Raw genomic sequence first — 24963 nt, 5'->3', positions numbered from 1 at the left:
TCCACCTCGAAACCCCGCTTGGACCGTGCACACTTCACCAGCGCCCCCCCCCCCCATTCCATCTGACACGGCGGGGTCGAAACCACAGGAGGACGCGAGGGCCATCATCTCAGAACTCTATCCCTTGAACAGATGGATGGATAGGCGACTGGAAGTTTGATAAAACAATCAAATGAACGAACGAAAGAATGAAAGATCTTTCCAGTCTCGTTTAGACATGGATACTGCGCAATGCTCAGAGACAAGATCGACCACGCAGGCTTTTTGGTACTGATACACCAGTTGCCCTCTCCATGCGAATGTGGATGTGGAAGCATTACCAAGATGCCCAGAAACTGAAAAGAGAAGGGCTTGGTCTACAGAGAACATCCGTGGCTATGCGACCACAAGAGGGGGCCGCCTTGGCTACGTATCTTAGTTTCATTCTACATTCATGGAGCTACTGCCCGCTGGGACAAGGACACGTCGGGGAAGGGGAAGGGATTCCATCGGGCCCGTCGATTGCATGCTCTCACCCTGGTGAGGCATCGACAATAGCGCTTGCTGCGGTGGTGCAAGGTGGGTGTCGAGGCACCCAATTCGAAAGGCGCTGCGGTCACTGGATGCAGCAGATGTGCGCTAGCGCCAACGCCTCATTCCCACTTGGGATGTGACACCACCATCCGCTCTCACACCCCCGTCTGTTCCCCTCCCCCGCCGTCTTCTCCCTCCCATGATCCTTCCCCTGGGTCCTCCCAAGCTTTCGCCCGGGGGTCTTCCTTCCTCTAACCTGACCAGTGGTGGGTCCACCGTGGTGTCGTTATCTTGGTTGATCTCGCGACACCACCCGTTGCGGAAAACGGGTCCGAAATAATTGATTTGTTGGTTGCAAAAAAGACCATGACAACAATAGAGAATGGAGTATGCTCTTCCTCTGAGTTGACTTGGGCTGTCGCTCAAAGTAGTTCAGGGCAGCGTGTCTCCTGTCGCTGGGTATCTCTGGTTTTCAGATCAAGATTTCAGTTGTGAGCGGCTGGAAGGTTTGAGGGCCCAGACCGGATCGACAAAGAACAGGAGCAACAACCCCAGCGCCTCGCCTACCTTGGATAGCGTACCTACCTGCCTGCCAGCGGGGTGGGGACGGGTCTAGGGTAGGTACTTTGGGAGTCAAGCGGTGGCCGGCGGGTGGGGATACTGTACCGATTCAACTGCCCGAACGATAATTCGTGGTTTGCGAGCTTTAATCGCCTGGTGAATGTGATGGGCATGACACATCAGCAAGGTGATGGCTACTCACCTATCCCATCACTCAGCCCGCGATAAACCATGAGACTCTTCGACAACGCCAGTATAGTCGCTTCACTACCATGGAATCAAGAGATGGCTGCCAAGGGCATCTGCATAATTTGATGCCTAGGTAGGTAATGGTTACCAATGCCGGTTGATCTTATAATGAACCTGCCACCTCCCTAGTCAGTTGGCTGGTCTGTAGCCCCTAAAACAAACATCTGTGGAGTGCCGAGTGCAAAGTCCCACACACCTACTAATATTTCCTACCACCTACCTATCTTAAGGGACTCACCCAGACAGTAGCCCCTGTCACGGGCGGCCATGCATCAAGCCAAAACTAAACCCGCAGGCTACCACCCTCCTTCCTCTCTGCCCATGTCTTGCTTGATTGGATGCTGGGCAAGGTCTCGGGTCCTGTGTGCTTTATTTTTTGCCGGTTCTCTTCTTGCTACCTAGACGCTCTTGTTCGTCGTCGCAGCACTGTACGACCACCATTGCCCGTGGCCCCTACTGTGTACTGCCACTGCCACCACTCTACTCTGTACTGTGATACAAACCTTGTGCCTTTTGCCCATCTAATGTGCCACCATCTCGATTGGTTTCTTCTCCTTTCATCCTCTCCTGAACCCCTCACTGTTGATCGATCGCTGCTGCTCATCCAGGAAACGCCGGAAACATTCAATGTTTGGCTATGCTATTCCACCTCCTTGCATAACTCAGCCTCTTGTCAACAAGCCCCCTCTTTGGGCCGTTATCATCTTCAAAGTTGTTGGAAGATAGCCGCTGCCGCTTATCAACAGCCAGTGCTCCTGTTTCGTTGCTGTTGGCCCTACTATCGCAGTTGGTTGCTTTGGGGGAGCACGCGCGATAAGGATCGACCGCCGCCACGACCCCAGTCGATCCAAACCATTTAGCCCAGCCGCCCAGTTGGTTCGTGTACGTTTCCTATCCTGCCCACATGCCCCCCCCCCCCCCCGATGTAGTGCGGTGTCATACCCCATTTCATCTGCAGTGCAAACGCCCTGCCCCCTTCCTTCCCTCTTTCAACAACCCCCAGAATCAGAATGACGAGCCGAGTGTTCTCTCTATGACTGCTTGCTCGCTTCTCTTGTTGTCTTCAATCTCCATCTCTGACACTGTCTTCCTGGTTGCAGATATAGGTGTCCGGCTGGAGAGATAACTTGCCAACGCAGACCCATACGCCTGACTCCAGCCCGTGGCTTTGGCTGTACCGCCGGCTTCAATCCCTCTCCCCACACACCAGTCGTTGATAAACAGCACCCAAGGTCGATTGTTGTTCACAGTACGTCGAGAACGACAGAATTTTGTTGACCGAAATGGCGACAATTGCCCTTCCGAGGCCGATTCCCCCGCATCGTCCAACCTCCACGGTGGGCGCCGTTCCCTCCATATCACTGGAGCCCATTGGCGCCGCCCAAGTCTCCGTACCGAACAAGCATCTCCCAGTCTGCCCCCCGGGGCCCGTTCCTGCAGAGGAGCCCAACACTCCGCCGCCTTCTCCTCCCCGCGATGACGAACAGATCCAGCAGTCTTCGCTGTTGTACCCTCCCTCAAAGTTCTCCAAGTACGAGTCTGGCTCCGTGGCCGTTTACACAATCTGCCCCGCCGACGTGGCCGCTGCCGTCGATTACATCTCCCGCCAGCCGTTACCGGATCCAAACCAAGTCTTCCCTTGGTTCCATGGGCTCCACCCCCACAACCATATCCAGCAAGCTTTCTTCATTGCCCGCCACCGTTCCCTCCGCAAGACACCCACATGTGTTCGAGGAGTCACGCTCGTCAAAGCCGATGGTGACTTGAGTGTTGCCCGTCTCAAGGGTGCCATTGCCCCGCAAGAGTTTATCCATCTGACTGCCGCCCCCGATTTCCTCGACGTTGACCCCCGCGATGGCTTCTGTGTGAGGAACTTCCAGATCCAGGCTGCTAAAGCCGCCATGCTTTCGGACATTGTTGTATATGGAGAGGACGATGCTGCCGTTCGCAAACTCGGTCTCGATATCGCCACCGCACAGCTTCGCTGGCGACAACGTCACGAGACACAGGGCCACACCATCCCGGAGTACAATACATTCTTGTGTGCCGCCCCATTCAAAGACTTCGAGAACGATCACAAGGAAATCGTTGCCATTGACACCCAGGGTCGACTGACTGGCAATGTTCTCGACTTCTTCCAGCAGGAGCGCAAGGAAATGTACAATATGACCAAGGCTTCGGAAATATCCCACAATGTCTGGTTGGGCCCAACACCAGACCCTACATCCGGCGAGGAGGACCACTTCGACGTCCTGATCGAATGCAGTGATGTTGGCCGGCTGAATCCTTCGGCCCTGCGCACCCTGGCGGAGTCTCGAGTCGAGCCTACCCAACGACCTTATATTGATTTCCCCTCGTCTGGGAGTATCCTGCCGCCAACATGGTCACAGGCCGAAGCCGACGGCATCCTGGAAACCTGCAAGTGGATTTACCACTTGGCCCACGGTACGCTTCCGGCCATGGACAAGTCCGGCACCGATGTGGACGGCGATACCGACATGACCGATCAGGGCGAGCCAGCTCCCGTGAGCCCGCGACCCAGGAAGATCCTCATCCACTGCGCCGATGGGTACACTGAGTCCACCATGCTAGCAATCGCCTATTTCAGCTACAGCACTGGTCAAGGCATTGCCGACGCCTGGTTGCACCTACACACCAGCAAGAAGCGTAACTTCTTCGCCTACCCCACCGATGTAGCCCTTCTCACGTGCATCGAGGCACGGCTACTTCACGAGTCGCCTCTCCACTCGGGAAAGAGTCTCCGTGACATCACGGCCTTGATCAAGGAGCCGCCATGGCTTCCCGGTCTAGATGGCTCGTTACCCAGTCGAGTTCTCGATTACATGTACCTTGGCAATCTTGGTCATGCAAACAACCCCGACCTTCTGAGGGCCCTGGGAATCGGTCAGATCCTAAGCGTGGGCGAAACCTCAATGTGGAGGGAAGGGGAGTTGGAAGAATGGGGCACAGAAAATGTCTGCGTTGTTCAAGGAGTCCAAGACAACGGCATCGACCCCTTGACAGACGACTTTGAGAGATGTCTCGACTTCATTGGTAAGCCAACGTCCCTGAGAAAGTGAGATGGTTCTAACTTGCTTGTGTCCAGATCGTGGCCGGCGTAACGGAACAGCCACATTAGTGCACTGCAGAGTCGGCGTGTCAAGAAGCGCAACCATTTGCATCGCCGAAGTGATGCGGTCACGGGGTCTTTCGTTTCCTCGGGCCTACTGTTTCGTCCGAGCCCGCAGGCTCAACGTTATAATCCAACCTCATCTGCGCTTTGCTTACGAACTTCTCAAATGGGAAGAGCTCAACCAAGTGCAGAAGAATGGTTCAACAGGCGTCAAGCGCGAGCTGGAATGGGGCGAAATCGCCCGAGAGATCGCCCTCATGAATCGTCCGTACGCCAGATGATGACAGCAGATGGACAACAACACAGGACCATGTTTTGTCATTCTGGTCCGCCTTGACTATCTTTTACCATTTACTCATCCACGTAGATCGTGGTGATGCCGGCTGTTGGTACCTGTGGTGTCTGTGACGCGTCACCATCGTGGCCCGGTGGACTGATGACCTGGGTTGGAAAACCACCTTGGCGGACGGTCGCTCCTGTTTGTATTCTGGAGGAATGAATCTCACACAAGGCGTGGCTTGCTCGGAACTTACGACTCGATGGAACGGCGCTACCGAATCGTCCCTCTCCCTCGTTGGGTTGGTGATTTAGGGGTCCTGGACAGGCGCATTGTGTCACATTTGGTTTCCTTTTCCCCCCTCTCGTTTCCATCTTCTTTACTGTTATTTTGGAGGGACTTGGAAAGTTCCAGGTTCCCGCCGCTCATGTTGCACAATCGTTCAAGTCAAGGGTTCAAAAGGGCGAAGCCACGTGGTTGCTGGCAATGACTGATGACGATACCAATACTCTTGGTGGTGAGAGACGATAAGGAGGCCCTTGGGTAGACGATGCTGAATACCGGAGCGGATTCTGATAATACATATACGACGGCCACGAGTAATCCATTCTTACTTGCCGGTGTTTACTGCGTTGCCCAATGACTTGTTTTCTGACTGATGCTCCTGGCGGCATCATTGAAACCCCTGCGTATCAAGTGACTACTTGATTCCGTCCATTCGTTGGAACTGCACCGAACGAATTTTCGTGGATCTGATCAGATTATGAGCTGAGCATTGATGAGTAGCTCCGAATTACGTGTTGTGGCTGTAACCCCCCCCCCCCCTCTTTCAATAACAAACCAAACCATTTGAGAGTGCAAGAGAAAAAAGAAGCGAACAGCGGCTAAACGCCTCCTAATGCATAGCTACCCCCCTCTTCCGACATGGGTTTAAAATCATGACTTTATGACCGTAAACCAATACAACACATCAGTCGATGTCATGATTCATGCGGGAAAGCAGTCCTTTTTACGTTCCGTAAGACGACGAGTCCAATTTGTCGTCTCCATCAATGACTCTGCCGTAGATATGCGTCAGTTGCTTAGTCTTACCAGCGATGGGATACATCCGTATGGATGGGGTAAGCGACTCACGAAAATTGTTTGACCAGATAGCCCTCCCCGCCGTGCTCCATGTCGATGTTGTACACATAGAAGCCGCCATCACTCGTGACGACCATTACTTGAGGACTGCTGCTGCTCATAGCCACGACGCTTCGCAATGGTCCACTAGGCAGTTGCGCTCCGCTCACGTTGCCGCTGCCGGTCCGCACCGGTCCTGTGGGCGAGTTGGACGGCTTTGGAATCTTGATGTAGGCAAAGTCCCGCAGGGGTTCCCACATCTCCGTCACGGTCTGTGGCAGGTACGAGCCAACGACGCCGGCCACGCTGCGGCCCATTATCTGCGATGAGCGCCGGAGCATACTGCTAAAAGAGCCACTCTGTCGCCTGTTGATCTGCTGTGTGCCGCCGCCGCCACCCCCGTTGCTTGGCCCTGCGGGCTCGGCCAGGTCGCTTCTCGGAGACCCTGCCGCGCTGCCCACCGGCGATTCGTTGGCACTGTCATAACTGCGTGACCTGGACCAGCGATCCTGGCGAGGCGACGCTGGCGACTCTGCGGCAGCGGCGGCCGAGTTGTTTCCTGGCGGAGGAGCTCCGAGACGGAAAATGTGGACTGTATCAGAGGTCGAGGAGACGCAAAGAAGGGTGGAGCTGAGGTTGAACGACATGCTGTAAATCGTAGAAGGGTACGTTCCCCGACGGAACTGATACAGCTTTTGGCCCCCAGGAACGGAGAAGACACGGATGATGGTGCCAGTCTCACTCGCTGTTGCTAGAAGCGTTCCTTCACTATTGAGACAGATGCAGCAGAGGGGCGAGCGATGGGCCTCAATGACGTTCACAGCCTTCAAGGTGAGCGTATCGAAAACCAGAACCTCGCCAGACGTCGGCGCAACGTATGTTGACAGAGGGGGCGCATGAGCCGGTCTCTTGTCACCCGAATCCTCACGTGGCTTCGGCAAGGGGTATGCGATGTAGCAGTTCTCCGAGGAGGGTGAGAGAGCGCAGATGGCGCCCGGGTTCGGAGAGGTAGGGATCGTGAAAAGAAGGCTCATGTTGGAAATATCGTAAAGGTAAATCTCGGACTCGAGGACAACAGCGAGGCGTTTACGGTTCAGACGCACGGCAAGCACGGCGGATGGAAAGGTGAGTTCGCAGATGACCGAGGACCTCTGGGTACCGTCAGTGTCAGCTCGGACCTCCCATATACGGGCAACACGGCGAGAGGAGCGCTCACCTTTGTGTTTTGGATAATCAAGTGTCGCGGCGAGAGGATCAAGGCAACAAGAGAAGTCGAGAACAGCATCTCAATGATGGCAATGTTTCCATCATCGCTGCTGAAGATTTTAGAGAACGGATCGGTGTGGTAGATCCGGAAGCCTTTGGATGTACCTATTGTAGAGCAGAGTGAGCCGGCCTGTTAGCTCAGAACTGTGGCCGAGGGCAGAAGGGGAAGCGAAACACTTGTGCGCGGAGAGAATCGTACCAACGGCCAGACAGCTGTGATCCTGGTTGAAGGTAATGAAGTTAAGGGCGGTGTTCGCCATGATGCGCTGCTCGGACCGTGACCTTGGCTACGTGTATGTGCTCTGGCGGTTTTTGAACGGCAGATTTCCGTGTCGCCCGGGCAGCGCCGGCTCTAAAGGAGAGCCAGAACAAGAAGCAAGAACTGGTGAACCTGAGCAGGTATCGCAGACAGGAATCCCTGCAATGTCTGCCTGTCGCGATGCGTCTCGACAGGCCGAATGTAAAAAGCAGGGGTATCGGGGCACCAGAGGAAACCAAACCGGACGGTCGAGGTAGGTTTCGGAAAGTATGGCCAAAGGACGAGAGGCGGATTCGGAAGCAGATATTGGAGAGGATGACGTGCGCGATATACGGCGGTGGGGGGTTCGGATCGAAGATCAATACACTCGCAAGAGCGGCAGCTGGTCAGTTCGAGACGAGTCGCTGAGGATATTCGGCACTTGACGGGCTCCAGCTGCTTGTGAGTTTGGTAAGAGGCGACCGAGGTCTCGACAAGGTGCAACAACTCGCTGGAGCGTTATCAAGCCTCGTACGGGGACGCGGTTGGAGTGGAGCAGGACGGCGCAAGGCAGCGGGAGCGCAAGGCAGCGGGAGCGCAAGACAACGAAGACAACGACGAGGACGGTTGAGAGGAGAAGAAGGCGAGGTAGCGGCGGAGCAAGGTGAGGTCGGGGGTTGGTTGGCGTAGCTCTTTCCATGGACCTAGGTAGGCGGGCGGCCCCTCAGCTCCAATCCAGTGGGGGCGGCGGGGAAGCTATTAATCCCATGGTCCTAGCCGTCCTAGCAGAGCTTGCCCTGCTCGTCACTGCCTGCAGGGCAAAGCAGCTAGGTAGGTGGTAGGTACCTACAGCAGAATGTTTTAGGGCGGTGGTGCTAGGCCGTCTAGGTACCCAAGACCTGCCTTGATGTGTCCGCTCGCGACAGAACGTAGGTGTTCATGGCACGTGTGGCTAGTGCGTTTGCCACAGCTATAGTGGAGCAGAAGGTTCGGGAGCTCACGGTCGATGACTGGGCAACATGACCTCCCCTTCCCTCGTTGTCTTATCGATAAAGCAAGGACAGTAAGAGTAAGTATGCAGGCACAAGACAACGCAACATAGCTACCTTGGTATTGAAAACATTCGTTTCATGCATGATAAAGCCTCGCCTGGTCAAGTAAGGTATTCAGTGGCCGGCCTTTCCGTGGGTACCTTAGCCAACTACGAGCGAAGCTGGCCTGCCTAGGCTTTAGTCATGGGCAGGGGGGAAGATAGACCTTGGAACTCCGTAGTTGGCAAACCCGACTTGTGTGTTCGCTGTAGAATTGTCCTCGACAGCAAAAAATAAAAATAAAAATAAGGAAAAGAGAAAAAATTGGTGCCGCCCCCCTCCCCTCTATCGGGACTTGGTCCATCACATCCCACACATACTCACAAACACACACATACATTGCCCTCTAAGACCTACCTACCTTTCTGAAATTGCACCGGGTACGACATGAGTCCCAAGCCACCCACGATGGCGTCCTCGGCTCATAAGACCCGTGGCACACAGGCCTTGGACGACCTCATCATGGCTGTGAGTTGAACATCGACACCCCTCAGCCGGCAACTATGGAGTCGTGCAAGCCTATGTATTCTATAACGCAATCACTCACACTTCTGCAACTACCTAGACAAACAGCAGCTCAATAGTCTCGAAAAGAAGTGTCGTACGTTATATATCCACACCTACCTACCCAGCTCATTGAGAAGGGCGTGCTGTGCTCATACCGTCAAGGAACGTCTCTATTACCCTGACGAGCCGCACTACTTCCGCTTCTTTGTCAAAAAGTTTCAGCGGAGGGCTCCGCTCATCAACAGAGGCTACCATTTGCGCCTCAAAGTCATCGATACCCTTGTGCGCCGCTTCCTCCAGAAGCCTTCTCCCCGGAAGAAGGTCGTCGTCAATCTTGGGTGCGGAAGGTGAGGCCTTGCACTCTAGATATTACTGCACATCTATCCATGGTGTCACTGACATGATGCCACCCATCAGTGACGTTCTACCCTGGCAATGCGAGGTTCGATACCCCGAATCGTGCCAAGGCGTCACGTTCGTCGACGTCGATTATCCGGATCTCATCCAGAAGAAGCGCCAGATCGTCCTGGAGACCCCTGAGCTCCAAGGCCTCCTAGAAACCTGGGAAGTTAGCCATGATTCTCCCATCGTCCTCAAGAGTCAGAAATACTGCCAGGTGGGATGTGATCTCCGGCAGCTAGCAACTCTGCAAACCTGCCTGGATACTTTGTTCGACGTACCCAATACAGAATTTCTCTTCGTGGCCGAAGTGTCCATCACTTACATGGACACAAAAGGTGCCGATGGAGTCATCAGCTGGGCAAGTACTTTGAGACATGGTAAAGAGTCACACTCAGCCTTCTCATGGGATAACTGATATTCTAACCAGGCATGCAGCCGAGTTTTGTCTGCTAGAGCAAATCCTGCCGGATGGGCCTGACCACCCGTTCGCTCACACGATGCTGAAGCATTTCAACAAGCTAAACACACAGCTAAAGTCGGTCCACCGCTATCCTACTGTAGCTAGCCAGAAGAAGCGTTTTGAGTCCCTTGGGTGGCCGTCAACAGAGAGCTGGACACTCTGGGAAACATGGTCCGATGACCTGTTTATGACGGCTGCCGAGCGAAGGGCCCTCGATACTGTTGAGGCTTTCGACGAGTGGGAGGAGTTTGCCCTCTTTGCCAGTCACTATTTTGTCATCGTTGCCTCCACTCCGCACCCCGAAATCAAGGGGCGTGTCTCCAGGTCTGTGGGGGATCTCGACGTTCAGTCATGCCGAACTCCCATGAGCACAAGTGTCTACGAGGCCGGCCGAGGGCACCGACGCTTCGGCGCTGCCATGCTTGTCGAAGCTCCGGACGGCCAGAAATTCATCTCGCACAGCTTCGGACAAGGCCCGAATGGTCGACCCAGTTCCGAGGACGTGTATCAGATCTCTCACCAACCTGTCGCATCTAGCTCGTCCAAAAAGGGGCCATCGAGCCGAGTCTGTCACACCCTCACAGACCTGGGCAGCATCGGTGTTCTTTTGGCAGGTGGTCGTGCATCGCCATCCACCGCTTTCAATGATTGTTGGCTTTTCAAAAAGGTATTCAATACCTGGGAACGAGTGCAGGACCTCCCGTGTCCTCTTTTCAGACACTCTGTGACACGGCTGGGCTCGTCGTCTCTCGCCCTGCTTGCCGGTGGAAAGACCAACCACTTTCAGGCGTCGGCTGAGTATTTCCTCTTCGATCCCACCAAAGGATGGGTCAAATGTAGAACACAATCTGCGCCGCCTTCGCTGTATGGCGCCACCTTTGTTTATACAGGCAGTCACGGACCTCGCAATTTTGGGGGCTTTCTCATGGGAGGTAATCTCGAGGATGGCATAATCAATCAGACTGTCTACACATGGACGTTGGATCTGTCTGATGCAGAGGTAAGACCGACGCAAGTTCCAGATGACTTCATGCGCGTGCGCCTGCTTACATATCCAAACAGCCTTCGCTGTCGTTCGCACAACAGACGTCTCGAGATGATCAGACACCTAGCATCTTGTCGAGGTTTGGTTCTATTGCCGTTCAGTCCAACGGATACGTCCTCCTGTTTGGCGGAGTGATCAAAGACCTGCAGCTGCCTTCGGCATACGACATTCTTGTTCTCAAGACGACGGCGGGAGGCGAGGTGGATGTGGTTGCCCGGGTCGACGGCACAGACGGATTCAGCATCATACGCCCGTTTATTGTTGGTTCCTCCGTCGTATCCTACGGAAACGGAAACCTCGCCATCGTCGGCGGCGGCGCGACGTGCTTCTCGATGGGGACATGCTGGACGGCAGGAAGCTATAGTTTCCGCTTCGATGATGGGCGAACTGTGCGCCAGAGCGATATAGCACTTCCCTTATCGCAGCCCGAGCCCGTAAAATACCTGGAGACGGTTGAGGTCACTACGGGCGACAAAGAGGCTGTTGTCCAATCATTGGCACCAGTCGAGATGCGGACCATCCCGCGTGTCCAAGTCGAGACGGCAGAGCAATTCCTTAAGATCCTCGAAGCTGGCAAACCTGTCGTTATCGAAGGATCGGACATTGGGTCCTGCAAATCTATTTGGTCTGCTAACTACCTAGTCAACAACGTAGGCCCTGAACGCAAGGTAGAAGCCCTCGGGAGTGCCTTGTTTGGTAGACAAGCTGACCAACTTCATAAGGTCTCTGTACACGAGTCCGCCACCGAGAAGATGGACTTCAACGCCAAGAATTTTCGCTACGTTACTAAAGACTTTGGGGACTTTGTTCGAGAAGCTCAGGAGGGAAAGCGACTGTACCTAAGGGCGCTCTCCAAGGACGAGCCATCGAACCTCCCCACCCAGCTCGCCGCTGACTACCCGTCGTTGGCGAAGGATTTTGCCTTGCCACCCCAGCTCGGTTTCGTAGACCAAAACGCATTCAGCTCTGTGCTGCGTATCTCCGGCCCGGTGAATATGTGGTTGCACTACGACGTAAGTTGAGAGATACAGTCCCGACCCCTGACAGATGGACATGGATCCAGCACCGTGGTTTTTTGACCTGACGTTTCTTCCTAGGTTATGGCGAATGTCTACGCCCAAGTCGTCGGCTCCAAACGTCTCATCCTGTTCCCTCCCTCAGACGTATCTCATTTCGCCTTCGCCCCAGGTGCCTCCAGCTCTAGCGTCGACGTCTTCTCATCACTCGACGCAGGCTCTCTGCGAGGCGTCCACCCCCACGAGGCCGCTGTCCAACCTGGCGACATTCTTTTCCTCCCGCCTCTTTGGCTCCACACCGCCACTCCCACGTCCGAATTGAGCGTCGCTGTCAACATCTTCTTCCGTAACCTGGAGAAAGGGTACTCCATGGGAAGAGACGTGTATGGAAACCGCGACCTGGCCGCTTACGAGAAGGCACGCCAGGACATTGCCCGCATCGGAAGCAGCTTCAGTAAGCTCCCCCTGGACGCCAGGGAGTTCTATATTCGACGCTTGGCGGACGAGTTGCTACAGTCCACAAAGAATTTATGAGCACTACAATACCCGAGCGATGCCATATATACCATTCTAGACATGCGTACGTTCACTGGACTTCCCACAGTTCAAGGTGACTTTCTGGGTCGTCGGCCTATCCACCTGAAGACGTTCTTAACATCGATGCCCAGGCCTTCTTTGTTTTCTCTCGCCCTCTCGAGCCCGCCTCGCCGCATGCCTCCAGGAAGACAGAGCCACAGCAGGAGGATGAACACCAGTATGGCCAGGATGATGGGCTGCAAAACCTGGACGCCTTTCTTCTGCGCAATGGCCCCGATGGCGAACGGGAAAATCGCAGCACCGCCACCGCCAAAAGCGGCGGCAAAGCCAATCGCGCTGACGTGGTAGTCGTTGGGAAGCAGTTTGGTCGCGGCGACGATCGCAGCAGGAAATAGGGGTCCGAGGAAAAACCCAAGAAGGGCGACAAATATGACGGAGGCAACGAAGTTCGGAACCAGCCAGTAGAATAGCTCGAGCGCGATGGAGAGGAGCAAGTAGATGGCGATGGCGCGCTTCTCTCCAATCCGCCCCGTGATGAATCCCAGCAACACTCGGCCTATCGTGAGCCCTAGCCTGAAGCAAGAGATGTCAGTACAGAGACGGGCCAGAATCAAAAGACCACTGGGGAGTTTTGGTTTTGGTTTTAGGCTGGAGGTCAATCATACCAAAACAAGACCACTGTGACACCGGCCAGAAAAGGCTCGGCATGCCGCACACGAAGCATAAATGTGACAATCCAACCACCCAGGCTGACCTCAGCTCCAACATAACCCAGTAGGAAAACAGCCAGGAGCCAGGTGACGGGTTCTTTCAACACCGTCCTCGTCGTCGTTCTCTCATCGCCTGTCGAAGATTGATGAGTCTCCCGGTGGACTTTGCCGGTGGCTTTCCAGAAAGCCGTGATGGCAACGAAAAAGTCAACCACCGTCACGCCGATCATTACATAGTAAAACGTATACCACGGCAGCTTCTGGCCCCTGGCTACCATGGCCGATGCGATAAGAGGACCGATTGTGGCGCCTAGACCGTAGGCGCCGTGAAGGATCCCGAGCAGCTCGTTGGCGTTCTGCATGTTACCTACCCAGGCGTTCCAGGCGCTGTCCTCGAGGCCGTTGCCGAACCCGGCAAAAAGCAGAACTACGGGGAGTGCCGGGTACGGAGGGTGCAGGGCGAGAGGAACATATCCGATTATACGGCTGACGGGACCCAGAACGGCGACGCCCCGTTGACCGAGCTTGTGGTGGATTAGGTTGTTCGAGAGGGCTGCCATCAGGTAGCCGACAAAGGGGGAAAGAAAGAGCAGGGCGACGACGGTGTATGTGATATTGTAATAGGCTTCAATCTAGACAACCGCGTTAGCCAATCTCGGACATACATACAAGTCCAGTCAATTCTCGCCGACTCACATAGGGAATCAAGGCCTGTACAGTGGGTGTTAGTCGCTAGCCGTAATTGCTAACAGACGGGGGACTTACACCAATGGCGGCATCGTTCATGCCCATTATTATGAAACTCCAAAGGGTTACAAAGAACCGGTATGAGTTGGTACGACTTCCGTTCCATGTATCCAGCTTCTCCTCGAAAGTGGGATTTGGGGGGGATGTTTTCTTGTCTTCGGCTACGCCTGGGACAGGCTCCTTGACAACCTTCTCAGCCATGGCGTGTCTTTGATCAGCAAATACGAGATTTCAACGCTGGATTCCTTCTAAGAGGCGTGGTATAATTCCCACAGAGACTCAAAGGCGGAGTGTATTGGTAGCGGGTGAATATTAAATGAGTCGAGCAAGTCGAAAGTCTCGGCAATACCAGTAGAAGTAGTGCAGCTCCTCGTTACGAAGACAAACGTGGACAAATGAATAAAATACCCGGACCGACAGCCTAGAACAGACACAGCAGCCTTTTGGTTCGTCAAGAGCGGACGGTTCACCAAAGAGGCCACAAGGGCCGGACTCCAGATGGCCCAACGATATCGAGACCAAGTGGTGGCGACACCCTCCTGCATGGACAAGGTGGTGTGCCGTTCGTATGCGCATAAAGCGATAACGCTGTCGATGTGTAGCCAATACAGCGAGGTCTACCGTTCCAGGTCGCAAATCATAGATGGGTAAGACGAGTCTGAGTGGGTTGATAATGAACGGTGGACAGATGGAAGGTGAGACTGCCTACCTTTGCCCGGATGCGGTACCCCGCTGTGGGGCCGGAAATCGGGTGGCGGGGCTGTTTTCCTCCGGACTACCGATGCTCCAGCCAGCCTCGCAAGCGCTGACTCGCTGTAGGTTCACTCGCTGAGGTATCCCTGTTGGGAGATTGGAGGCGGCTCACATCTTTCAAGACGAGAATGTGCAGGCGAGGCTCCGTCCGATACCAGCCCAGCCGATTCGGTCCGTTGAGTCTCGGAAAGCCTCGTGGAAAGCCTGCTGATGTTGCGCCGATGCTGCGTCGATGAGAAACTTCCTTAGGTGTTGCCGGCCTGAAGGCTCGGCCAATGGTGGGGCCTGTCACAGGGTCACGCTCCCCCAAAATAAGATGTTTAGGTGGGTCCGGCATTCGGCTGTCGTCGCCCAATTCCCCACTCACTCCGCCTGCCTGCTTCCTCTTGTTCTTCTTCTTCCTCATCGCTCTGCTGCGTCTGACTCTTGTCCTCATGCACCGGCCGCAGGTCGACTTGCCGCAGTCACGTCCGAGACGTAGTGAGCAAGACGATACCGATGCATCCATGGGCCGGTTTGGTTGAGGCTCAATTCGGCTCGGGACTTGTAGGAGAATTCCGCAATCCTGCATTTCGATTATCATCAATGGCTTTGTCCAACCACTTGACACTCCCTCTACATATGAAGCTAATTTCTCATCGTCACTAACACACAAGCGCGATGCACTTCGAGCACATTCCTCTAAACGTGCAAAACATCCATTGTGTGCCCAGACCCGGGTGACTCCAACCCCATCCTCACTCAACTCACTCCTAAGGTATGCTTCGTGGGCCACTGACTGGGCTCTAGGCTCTAGCACCCGAAAGGTGTCATGCCCTTGCTCCTATACATCAATTATGCGTGACATCATCGCCCGTCCGCATACAATTAGAGGATGCCTCCCTGGACTGGTGTCTCCAAAGGGGAAGGGAATGACACCCAACCCGCATTCCATTTTTCCGTGACGAGATCCCGAGGAAGAAAAGGGTGTCTACCCCGCCCGTTTCTGTCCAGTCTCGAGAATAGACCAAGGACCTCCAGCTTCTGATGGGAGCCAGTGGCTGCGCCTTTTCAGGAGAACCGGCACAGCGTTTTTGTTTCTTTACCCATGTACCCCAAACCGTCCGTGGGAGACCGGATTGCCCCAGTGCAACAAACAGACACTTTTCGTTTCGGTGACCTCACGCTGCGTCTGTGTCTGCGGCCTTGTCGTCCCACGATTCCTTTAAACAGTATCCAACCAGCACGAGGCACACCCACTCAAACCGAAGCTGACTCGACTTGATCCAAAGAGAGGCAACCCCCTCGCCTCTCACCCTTTTGACAACTTTCCGTTCGGTGTCGACGGAGAGGAGCAAGCCTCGAAGATAGCCCCAACCCTGCGGCTTTCCATCTGCGGCCGACGCCCTCTGCCGTGTACGGCTCTGTTTAGCTGAACAAGGCAAAAACAACGCATCGTTACATTTTGAATAAAAAGTCTTGGTTGGCTCTCCGTACTTTCCGTCAGAGTCGTCCACCTTTGCGGAAGCACCGCATTCTATGTCACCTGCTCAGACCCCCTCGAACCAAGCAAGTAATTCAAACGAGCAGCAGGAACCCCCTCCTTCTTTCACACATTACCATTCCACCGCATCGACGCCTTTTACCTTCTTTTTTTAATACCTCATCGAGACCCGCGGACGCTCATACAACATCGCTCGTCCTAGCCATGTCCAGAAACTACGAGCGAGAAGTCCGTGAGGACTTTGTCCGCAACCCAAGCCACTACCATCGCGGCGACCCGCTTCCGGTTTCAAGGGAGCATTCCCCCGAATACTACTCCGGCGGTGGTGGGCCCATACAGACGGTCTATCCGGACACTCGAGGACCCGTTCTGATCGCCGACGGTCCCTACCTCTCGGGCGCCATCCCCGTCGATACACCTCCTCCCATCCATCCCTACTACGGTCCTGAATCGCCGCTGTCGCCCCGCGATACAAATGCCCTCCAAATCCCACCCCAGCCCCGTTACCGCCCGCGCTCACTGCCTCCCCAGGCCCTCGCGGTGGGCCGACCGCGCTCCCGTTCCCGTCCTCGGAGCCCCATCGGCAAAGCCCGCCATGCCATCGACCACACCTTTACTCAGTCTTCCTCGGGCATCGGTGTGGGTCTCCTGGGCGCCGTCGTCGGCGGCCTGGCCGCGCGCGAGGTCTCCGACGCCACTGTCCGAAACCGCAATCACAAAGAGATGGAGAACGGCACGTATCGCCCGCGTTCACCACGCGAGACGGAGAAGGCTCGCGTCATCTCCACCGTGGTCGGCGCTCTTGTCGGCGGTCTCGGCGCCAACGCGCTAGAGAGACGCTTTGAGGTCGCTCGCCACCGGGACAGAGAGCAGCAGGAAGCCTGGGAGAGAAAATGGGGCAGGGAGCGCGACCTCCCGCACTACGATACGGGCAGAGATCACGAGATGGACCACGGCAGGGGGCGGCCCCGCGATCGACGCCGTGATGAGTGGCATGATGGTTATCCTCGGGACTACCCGTACGACGACCGAAGGACGGGGAGGTTGAGGAGCGAAGAGCGATTTGCATACAAGAACTGACATATTCCGGGGTTATATTTTTGTTAGTCTTCTTCTTTTTTGTTATATGCGGATATCACATTACGACATGATGACTTACGAGGGCCTTGCCAGCAGAGGCTACAGCCCAGAGGAGGCAATTCTTGGACGGGTTGTCTGATAGACACCAAATGCCAAATACAGTGTCAGATGTCAATGTTTCATTTCTTGAATTAGTGAACGTAGGCAACTGGTTCGTCCTAAAAGTCTGGATCATATATACCTACAGAAGTGTTCGTACATTAATGGGATCATTTGCTGCCACGCGTGTTGCACTTGGTCCCTCCCGCGCCATTAGCCGTTCCTCAGGGAGCACAATCCAGAAAGAGTCAACTTGAACCCAACAACACAGGCTCTGGATGTTTGTTTCCGTGAAGTGAACGCTTGACCCTACGTCAAGCATGCCTGTGACTCCCTGCTCTCATGTCTCTTGGCCCCTGCGCCCCTTTTCCGCCATCCTACTTCCAGTCAAAGGGCCTCGGGCGAAGATCTCATTCATCGTCGCACTTGAACCACTGCGAAAGAAACAATCGTGAAACTCCCTCAGTTGTTATATCGGAGATTCTCTGCGTTGACCTCGTAGCCTTCGGGTATAAGATGAAGACCGCTGTAAGACTCCGTGCCTTGAGTCAAGTCTCTTGACAGTTCCCATTGCCGGTCGCCTTGACCATGCGGCAACGTCTGCGCCGTGTCCTTACGATCTAGGTTTGCACGATAGGCCTGCTCTCTCTCTACAATGACCTTGAAAAACTGCGCTATCTCCGCAATGGCGATTTGCTGGGCATCGGAGCATCCGATGGTGTTGCAGAGAGATTGAGAATCGACGAGCTGCTTGGCAATCACAGAATCGGGCTGGCAGTAGGTGCGAATCCGTAGCGATCGAGCGTTGACCTTCATCGCATGAAGGAGGCCACCTATCTCTAGCGGGTTGCTTTGACGGCGGCCAAAGAATCGGAACTCGTCGATGTGGAGGTGAACAAGTTCGAGCTGCGTCTCCAAGTCGTATCGGAAACCGACGACTCTCGGGCGACCCTTCTGGTTCCAGCCATCTGCAATCTTTTTGAGTTTGTCCGGGTTGAGCCGTCCATGGTTCAGTTCGTTGGTGATGTAGGTGTGCAACGCGTTGCTGATGTGAAACTCGAGCTCGCAGTAAAGAAGACTCTGCTCACGGGGATCGAGTGAGATTGTCACTCTCTGTACTTTTCCTTCCTTCTCTATATCGCGCAGCCTTCTGTTTGACGATTTGCCCTCAGTCTGTTAAGGTGTTAGCCGGGAAACACAGGAAAATTTGGACAAAAATATGCCTACCATGTCCTTGGCCATCTTCTTGAGGCTGTCGAGAAGGCCGGGTTTCTTGGGCGAGCTGTCCTTTTTGCGGTCGGGGGTCTGGTTGGGTCGCTCGAGCCATCCCTGTTCCCCGATCAAGGTCTTGCCCGCGATTTTCTGCGTGGGGAGCTCTTTGTAGGCGAAGTACGGTCTGAGGGGAGAATAAATCTGACTGGCATCCATCACCGGCTGTCTAAGGGCCTCCAACCTGCCCTTGTAGGGGCCATGTCCCTGAGCGTTCCCCCCATGACCTGGCACGTCAGGGACCGGCGCTTGAACATTTGAATCTTTCCAGCCGTTGTAAGACTGCATCACGTTCTCAATGTGTCGCGGAATGTCGTCTCTCTTGATGTGGAGAGGACTTGGCTGGCCTTCACTCTGAGAATAGACGGAAGATGAGTCAACATGATCGATGCCGGGGAGGAGCGGACTATTCGGCGTCCTGGGCTGCGGAACAAGAGGGATGATATCGGTATCATTCACAAGAATTCCATATTGCTGGTGATCATTGATATTGACCGGTGTCGGCGTATGTTGTCGGCGACGTTCGGCGATACTCGACGCCAGAGAGCCCTTAGGTTTCTGGTTCGAGGAAGGCATCAACTCCGAAAATGTTGTCGAGTCACTGTCATGAGGCATCTCATAGCGGCTCCATCCGTCCTTGGATTGCGAGGGAGGCATGTGATGGTCGATGTTCCCGTGAACCCGAGGTGCAGTCTGAGTGTCATTGAGGTTGTTGTTTCGTACTGGTGATCGAGTTCGGCTGAAGGTGTCGACTCTTCCGCGACGTGATGGCGATTCACTCTTGTTCGAGAATCTAGCAATAAATTAGCTGCGAGACATGCTTTTTCTCAGCGCATGCACTCACACATCTGTCAGCCGATCGACCTGATTCTCGGTCAGATTCAGGTTGATCTGAACGGATTTGTTGGGCTTGTGCTTCTGCGGCGATGGTGACCGATGTTTTCTGGGCGAGACCGAAATGAAGTCGCCCTTGATCGCGGAAGGTACCGGCTCTCTACCTTTACCTCCCGACCTTTCCGAGTTCTGTGCCATGGTGGGGAGGTTAGTCGACGCCGTGGAAGTCGTGTCTCGATTACGACGCCGGCTTGCAGCGCGATGATCCACGGACCGAGATTCCGGACGGTTTCGTGATTCAATGAGTACTCCAATCCTTGAGCGGAACGACTCGTTGCAGAATTCTGGTTCCTCCTGTTGGTCGGAGTACAGTAGTGAAGAAGGTGGTCTCTGGAGGACAAGCTCGGGAAACGGGCCGACCAGTTCGGGATCCTCGAAGTGGCTCGTCCGAAGCTCTGCGATCCAAGCCTCGATTCGAGTACGATACGACAAGGAATCTGAGATGGAAGCAAATTCGCTTTCTTTCAGCGCGCCGCCAAAGTTAAGCAGGGTGAGGTACTGGTGGAAGTGAATGGGAATTTTGGGTGGCTCCTTCCCGGATGGTGAGATGGACGCGTTTGTTTACATACCTCTTTGTGGAAACTCCGTTTCTAAACCAAGAAACTCCCCAGCCAAGCGCACAGCGGGGCCCCGTTCTGTTGTTCAGGACATGTGAATAAGCCGGCTTATGGTTCAACAGGACGACGATGGATAACAAGAAGGCAAGAGGGAAAACACCGCTCATGAAATCAATCTACGTACCCTCAGGCACTCGCGAGACATGCTGCTCACGGTAGCCCTCATCTGACAATGTAGATTCTCCACTACTGTGTGACGGACTGCACTTATTATGAATAGACAACCCGGCCTCATGTTTGCCGCCTGAATATCTATCAGTTACAGGTCTCATGGAAATTGGTGCCTGGCAACTCACAAGGACAAGTCGATGCCTCTGACTTTCCATGCAGACACCGGCCCTGACCTGACTGTTCAGACCCGTCAGCATGGCTGTGCCTAACACCTGATCGGAACTCTCCTTGACCACGTCGTGTCGCTGGCTTCTGATAGTCACTGTGGGATGCCTGCGATCCTGGAACACCACCAGCCCCTCGTTCCGAGCCATTGGCGGGGCCGGGCAGAGAACAATCGCCTCGCACATAGTCGTAGAATTCCGAGAATGACGGCTGATGCCGTGCTTGAACATCGCTTGTTAGTTCCATGAGTTTCGACCAGGTCGTAAGACCAGAAAGGATGCCTACCAGTGCGTGTGTTGTCTTGCTTCGAAGACGAACTTGGCCTTGATGACATCCGAGAGTGAGAAATCTTACCAGATCGGTCGCTTGAGGCTATCCCGCTGGACCGGGACGCTCGCCCAACGTCACGAAGGACGGGCTGCTGCCTCGTGATGGTCAGCTCCCGGGCTTTTCCAAGCATGACTTCCGTGGCCACTTGTTTTACTCTGTCATTCTCCGGAGTGGCCCGAGATGTAGGGAGAATCGAGTCAGCGGGTTTGGTCAAAGGAGTTGGGCTGCGAAGTTGGTCGAGCGATGGAGCACGCTGAGGTGTGTGGGCCTGTACGTTGACGACGTAGACAGGGTGTATCCTTGGATCTTGCTCGACCAGCCATCGATGATCAGGGACAAAACCACGCTTCTCGCCAGTATTGGAGAAGCCGGATGGCTCCTGCCATTGCTCCGAGTGATGCGCTATAGACTCCATGGACTGAAAGTTCGAACAAAAATTTGCTGGCGCTTGAAATCCGTTGATCCTAGCGGCAACCCCGCATTGGTTACGCACCACAGTCCAGCAATGCACACGACCTACGTCTGACAGCTCCAAGTCGACCCGGTCGTCCATGGCACCATCTAGGCCGAACCAGTCACTACTCGGAAACGGATGGAATCTGGAGCCGCGCTTCGTCGCTTCACTGCTGGCGGTGCCTAGCAGCTTGTCGGCCCCAGCACTTCGCGCATGGGGACTGTGGTTTGGTCGGTCAAATTCAGGGGTAGCGATATCCAGCCCGAACCAATCATGGCCACGTTGGGACTTCGATGTCCTCGTTTGAACAGAGGAGTCGAAGTCGACCGCATGTCGGCGAGACCTGGCGGTTATGTTGTGGGGTGCTCCTCGGCCGTTTGTACGGGATGGTGCAGTAGTAGGCTCGAAAAGAACCCGTCGATGGTCCAACCCGCCATCAAAGCCGAGCTGAGGGGTGAAAGGGCCACGAAACTCCTAGGCAGGACCCATCAAACCCTGCACTGCCGCATCCGCCAGGAGGTTCCTGGCCTTGATGTCCGCCGTAGGCATCATTTCGTGCGAAAGCGAAGGCGGCAAAGGTTGGTTGTCGGCTATCAAGGAGAACTTCCTGGCAAAAATCGAATGCGGTGTCGTGCAGCCTTCAGGCAGCGGCACGGGCTTCGGATCGGGGGGTTCGCGCAAAGACAGAACAGTCTCGAAACCAAATATGTTGGCAAACCAGCCACGACGCTTGTTGTCGGATTGGAGCTCTGGAGAGCCCTCGGCTGGCAGGGTATCTCTTCTGCTCTTAACAATACGGAGAAGTGATAGAGACCTTCTCTCACGTGGGCCGTTGACCTGGCTTTTATCGGCTTCGGCGTTGTCGTTCCAGGTGCTCATGTTCGCTTCCTGGGTTGACGGAGTAGCTGGAACAACCTCTTCCTCCTTGACAAACCTCCCGGCTCGCCCAATGCCAATCTGCCACTGCATTTCGTGCAATTCCTTGGGGGTGGGGCTGCGGAAAGCACAGGTTCCGCCCTCGCGGGTCGACACATACATGGTATGGTCAATCATCCAAGCCTTGCGACTGCGTATACAGCTTGGCTCGTTCGAGCCCACGCGACTCGAGGGGTAGTAGTCTGATAACCTGATGGGATACCGATGTGGATGCTGTTGGCGCCATTGCACAAGGCTCACTGTTGGTCGTATGGTTGTGGTGATTGTAGTCATGTGAGGTATGTGAGGCAATTCAAGATTGGACTGTGAAAACCAAGTCAGTTGCTGAAAGGGGGGCTTTAAGGGTGCTTGACGGATGATCGACTTACATGTCGGTGGAGATGATCATGTTTCCAGCGCTGGAACTCGGCTCCTGGGTCGTCCGAATAGTTGCAGTCAATCTCGATCAATTCGTAGAGCACACCACCCGCTAGGTCCAAGTTTTCGTCTCCGAGATGTTCGCGCAGAACCAGAAATACCTTGCAGAGCACTATGTTACTCAATGTCCCAGAAAACGAGGCATGATTGGAAGCAGCCGACTAACAAGTTGAACGCCGTCCCGGTATTGATAATTCCGGGGAATGTGTGCACAGTATCTTACGAGGACATTGCGGCACTCTGTGAGGGGTCAGGCCACATTTACAGCCAGAGGATCGAAATATCGAAGTACATACTTTCTTCGTCATATCCATTCCGATACATCGCTTCACGGGAGAAGACGTTTGTCATCTCCTCGAGTCTTTGGCGCCATCCTGCATTTTCTGCATGGGCAGCAGTCTCGACGGACTCGACCCAGGTTTGAAGACTTAGACGATTGCGCATGGCGAGGCACGAAGCGCGAAAGAGCACATTGAACCAGCAGAAACGAGCTATGGCGACAGATTGATGTCAAGTGAGAGCTTGCTGTTTAGTTGAAGCAAAACGGCGCACCGACATGGCACTGGGTGACAGCTCAACGTCTCGATCGAACGCGTCGGCAGCCGAATGTCGCAGAGAATGAAACGCAGGAGACCGAGTGGCCAGGTTCCTCCGAAATCCAAAAGGAGTGAAGAGCGGATGGAAGCACGAAAACCTGTCAGCCGGTCTATGACAGGTTGCGAAGCTCCTAAGCTCGAGAGTGCCAGGCAGGTGTCTGCTTGTAAGAACTGCCTCAGCCTTAATTGCTACCTAGACAACGAAGTAGGTAAGGTACCTACCTACATAGGTAGGCAAGTACGAATGGAAAACATTGTGAAGCGGGCGCTCACAAGCAGAGATTTACCCACCTGCCAGATAGCGTGACAAGAAGGTACGTCAGTCCCCTTGCTGCGTTCCTTCTGTCTTCACAGAGTACGCATAGCAGGAAGGCTCGACCGAGCAGGCACTTTCCTGCGTACAAGGTCTGACGGTTGACACAACAGGTCCGTTCGATCCTCACTCCTCACTCCTCACTCCTCACTCCTCACTCCTCACTCCTCACTCCTCACTCCTCACTCCTCCCTCGAAGTCGACGGGCCAAACACCAACGGGGTTGTGCCGCCGGTATTCGTTTGATGATTCAAGTGCGGAAAATAGGCGGGCCCGGATAGAAGAAACATCGGACGGCAGTCGGCCCTTGCTCCGGCCCATTTGCAAACATGGGGAAGGGAGAGAAGCCGCGCATTGCAGCACTGCGCTTCGAACCTTAGTGATTAGCGATCATATCCCAAGCATGTGAAGGTTGTCAGCGGCACTGCGGTGCAAACGACGCCTACATAGGGACGATAGATGTGCTGTTGGCTGCACAAATAGAGCACACACAACTTGGCCCGATTCCGTGCCGGGTAGATCCCGTCTCGGGACAGCTGACTAGCGTCACCATGGCGCGGTGCAGAAACTGCAGTGGTGCTGCCCGGCAGGGATAAACGTGCGATAGCGAGGTACGTGACGTGCCGTTGAAGCTATGTGTGCGCAGGGCAGGGCATTGGACCTATCGGCCGCTGGGGACATGATCCGGGATCAAAGATGAAGCTGGTGACGAGCCTAGGGTTTGCGCATGCCGAGGGAATAATAAACGAGGCGAAAGGAGGTTTCGGACGACGGCTGCGCCGTTTATTTCTATACAAAGTTGAGGTACATCAGAACCCGGCTACCCGGTGCACCTACATTGTATCTGCGATCTTTGGCTCTTGAGGCCAGAGTCTGGATGAACAGAGAATCGTTCGTTGCCAGCTCGAGATGGGTGATGTGTGTCACGTGGGGGCGGGGACAGTGATTGTCAAATTAGGCATAGAAGGCAAATTCGATCGACCAAGGTCCAATGCTCCCATAGATAATCCCATGCGCCCCCCCCCCCCCCCCCCCCGGCCGTTTGCACTCGTTTACATAGGTACGATAGGTATTTGGATTGATGATTGATGCATGTAACTAACTGGTCATGGTCAGTGCATCCGCCAGTGGCAGCCGTCCAGCACCTTCCCCGCACTTTGCCTTCTCCAACTCCCGAGAACCCAAGACGAATATGGTGGACCAAGTTTCCAGTGGCCAAGACCTCTGGAGGCGCCACACATCGGGCCAGATGCCGTCCCCAACTGCCTTTCTGTTCTCCTTCCTCGACTGACTGAGCAAAGGTACCACATGCATGCCTACCCCGGCGCCTATCGTCAACAAACCCCACTAACAACTTGCCGACTCGACTTCCCGAGTCCCACCCAGGGATGACGGGACACCTCTCACTCAACTGCCTTCACGCTCTCCCGGTATCTCTTTCATTTCCATTGTCTCTCCCTTCTCCAGGTGTTCCCACGGAGGTGCCACACCGAGCAAGCACCCCTCACCCTT

At 54.7% G+C, this 24963-nt stretch overlaps 7 protein-coding genes across 7 annotated transcripts; 3 read left to right on the top strand and 4 right to left on the bottom strand.

The window, feature by feature from the left end:
- The first annotated feature begins 1874 nt into the window (after positions 1 to 1874).
- CDEST_06491 (Putative Dual specificity protein phosphatase) lies at positions 1875 to 5584 on the top strand. The gene is made up of 3 exons (XM_062922650.1): positions 1875 to 2205; positions 2282 to 4377; positions 4430 to 5584. The coding sequence occupies exons 2-3, from the start codon at positions 2607 to 2609 to the stop codon at positions 4735 to 4737; spliced, it is 2079 nt and encodes a 692-aa protein (XP_062778701.1). The 5' UTR covers positions 1875 to 2205; positions 2282 to 2606; the 3' UTR covers positions 4738 to 5584.
- Position 5585: 1 nt separating this feature from the next.
- On the bottom strand, positions 5586 to 8050 carry CDEST_06490 (Putative WD40/YVTN repeat-like-containing domain superfamily). The gene is made up of 4 exons (XM_062922649.1): positions 7321 to 8050; positions 7072 to 7226; positions 5868 to 7006; positions 5586 to 5791 (listed from the first exon to the last, which is right to left on the bottom strand). Exons 1-4 carry the CDS (start codon positions 7379 to 7381, stop codon positions 5743 to 5745), a joined length of 1404 nt encoding a protein of 467 aa, XP_062778700.1. The 5' UTR covers positions 7382 to 8050; the 3' UTR covers positions 5586 to 5742.
- An 808-nt stretch (positions 8051 to 8858) lies between these two features.
- On the top strand, positions 8859 to 12414 carry CDEST_06489 (Putative JmjC domain, methyltransferase Ppm1/Ppm2/Tcmp, rmlC-like jelly roll; the record flags this gene model as incomplete). The annotated part of the gene is made up of 8 exons (XM_062922648.1): positions 8859 to 8918; positions 9016 to 9051; positions 9120 to 9304; positions 9375 to 9736; positions 9795 to 10819; positions 10882 to 11532; positions 11587 to 11877; positions 11962 to 12414. The coding sequence occupies 8 exons, from the start codon at positions 8859 to 8861 to the stop codon at positions 12412 to 12414; spliced, it is 3063 nt and encodes a 1020-aa protein (XP_062778699.1).
- A 71-nt stretch (positions 12415 to 12485) lies between these two features.
- CDEST_06488 (Putative major facilitator superfamily, MFS transporter superfamily) lies at positions 12486 to 14075 on the bottom strand (the record flags this gene model as incomplete). Its single annotated transcript, XM_062922647.1, has 4 exons — positions 12486 to 12990; positions 13083 to 13759; positions 13824 to 13838; positions 13893 to 14075. The coding sequence occupies 4 exons, from the start codon at positions 14073 to 14075 to the stop codon at positions 12486 to 12488; spliced, it is 1380 nt and encodes a 459-aa protein (XP_062778698.1).
- A 969-nt stretch (positions 14076 to 15044) lies between these two features.
- Positions 15045 to 17230, top strand: CDEST_06487 (uncharacterized protein). Its single transcript, XM_062922646.1, has one exon. It carries the CDS (start codon positions 16315 to 16317, stop codon positions 17188 to 17190), a length of 876 nt encoding a protein of 291 aa, XP_062778697.1. The 5' UTR covers positions 15045 to 16314; the 3' UTR covers positions 17191 to 17230.
- Positions 17231 to 17397: 167 nt separating this feature from the next.
- On the bottom strand, positions 17398 to 21288 carry CDEST_06486 (uncharacterized protein; the record flags this gene model as incomplete). The annotated part of the gene is made up of 7 exons (XM_062922645.1): positions 17398 to 18462; positions 18517 to 19351; positions 19403 to 19889; positions 20022 to 20087; positions 20194 to 20313; positions 20366 to 20626; positions 20691 to 21288. 7 exons carry the CDS (start codon positions 21286 to 21288, stop codon positions 17752 to 17754), a joined length of 3078 nt encoding a protein of 1025 aa, XP_062778696.1. The 3' UTR covers positions 17398 to 17751.
- A 375-nt stretch (positions 21289 to 21663) lies between these two features.
- CDEST_06485 (uncharacterized protein) lies at positions 21664 to 23646 on the bottom strand (the record flags this gene model as incomplete). The annotated part of the gene is made up of 5 exons (XM_062922644.1): positions 23361 to 23646; positions 22839 to 23299; positions 22709 to 22782; positions 22494 to 22643; positions 21664 to 22315 (listed from the first exon to the last, which is right to left on the bottom strand). The coding sequence occupies exons 4-5, from the start codon at positions 22511 to 22513 to the stop codon at positions 21664 to 21666; spliced, it is 672 nt and encodes a 223-aa protein (XP_062778695.1). The 5' UTR covers positions 22514 to 22643; positions 22709 to 22782; positions 22839 to 23299; positions 23361 to 23646.
- Positions 23647 to 24963: the final 1317 nt, after the last annotated feature.

Source organism: Colletotrichum destructivum, chromosome 4 (assembly GCF_034447905.1).
Source record: "Colletotrichum destructivum chromosome 4, complete sequence".
Taxonomy (NCBI): domain Eukaryota; kingdom Fungi; phylum Ascomycota; class Sordariomycetes; order Glomerellales; family Glomerellaceae; genus Colletotrichum; species Colletotrichum destructivum.
Note: the sequence above shows the minus strand (reverse complement) of the source record. Positions and strands in the feature narration are given on the sequence as shown.

Bases quoted from the DNA above. Each gene is read 5' to 3' on its own strand.
- CDEST_06490 (XM_062922649.1), bottom strand. From the start codon at position 7,381: ATGGCGAACACCGCCCTTAACTTCATTACCTTCAACCAGGATCACAGC. The intron at 7,227-7,320 runs GTACGATTCTCT...GCTCTACAATAG, and splicing joins TCACAGCTGTCTGGCCGTTG to GTACATCCAAAGGCTTCCGG. The intron at 5,792-5,867 runs GTGAGTCGCTTA...TATCTACGGCAG, and splicing joins TATCTGGTCAAACAATTTTC to AGTCATTGATGGAGACGACA.
- CDEST_06491 (XM_062922650.1), top strand. From the start codon at position 2,607: ATGGCGACAATTGCCCTTCCGAGGCCGATTCCCCCGCATCGTCCAACC. The intron at 4,378-4,429 runs GTAAGCCAACGT...GCTTGTGTCCAG, and splicing joins GAGATGTCTCGACTTCATTG to ATCGTGGCCGGCGTAACGGA.
- CDEST_06487 (XM_062922646.1), top strand. From the start codon at position 16,315: ATGTCCAGAAACTACGAGCGAGAAGTCCGTGAGGACTTTGTCCGCAAC.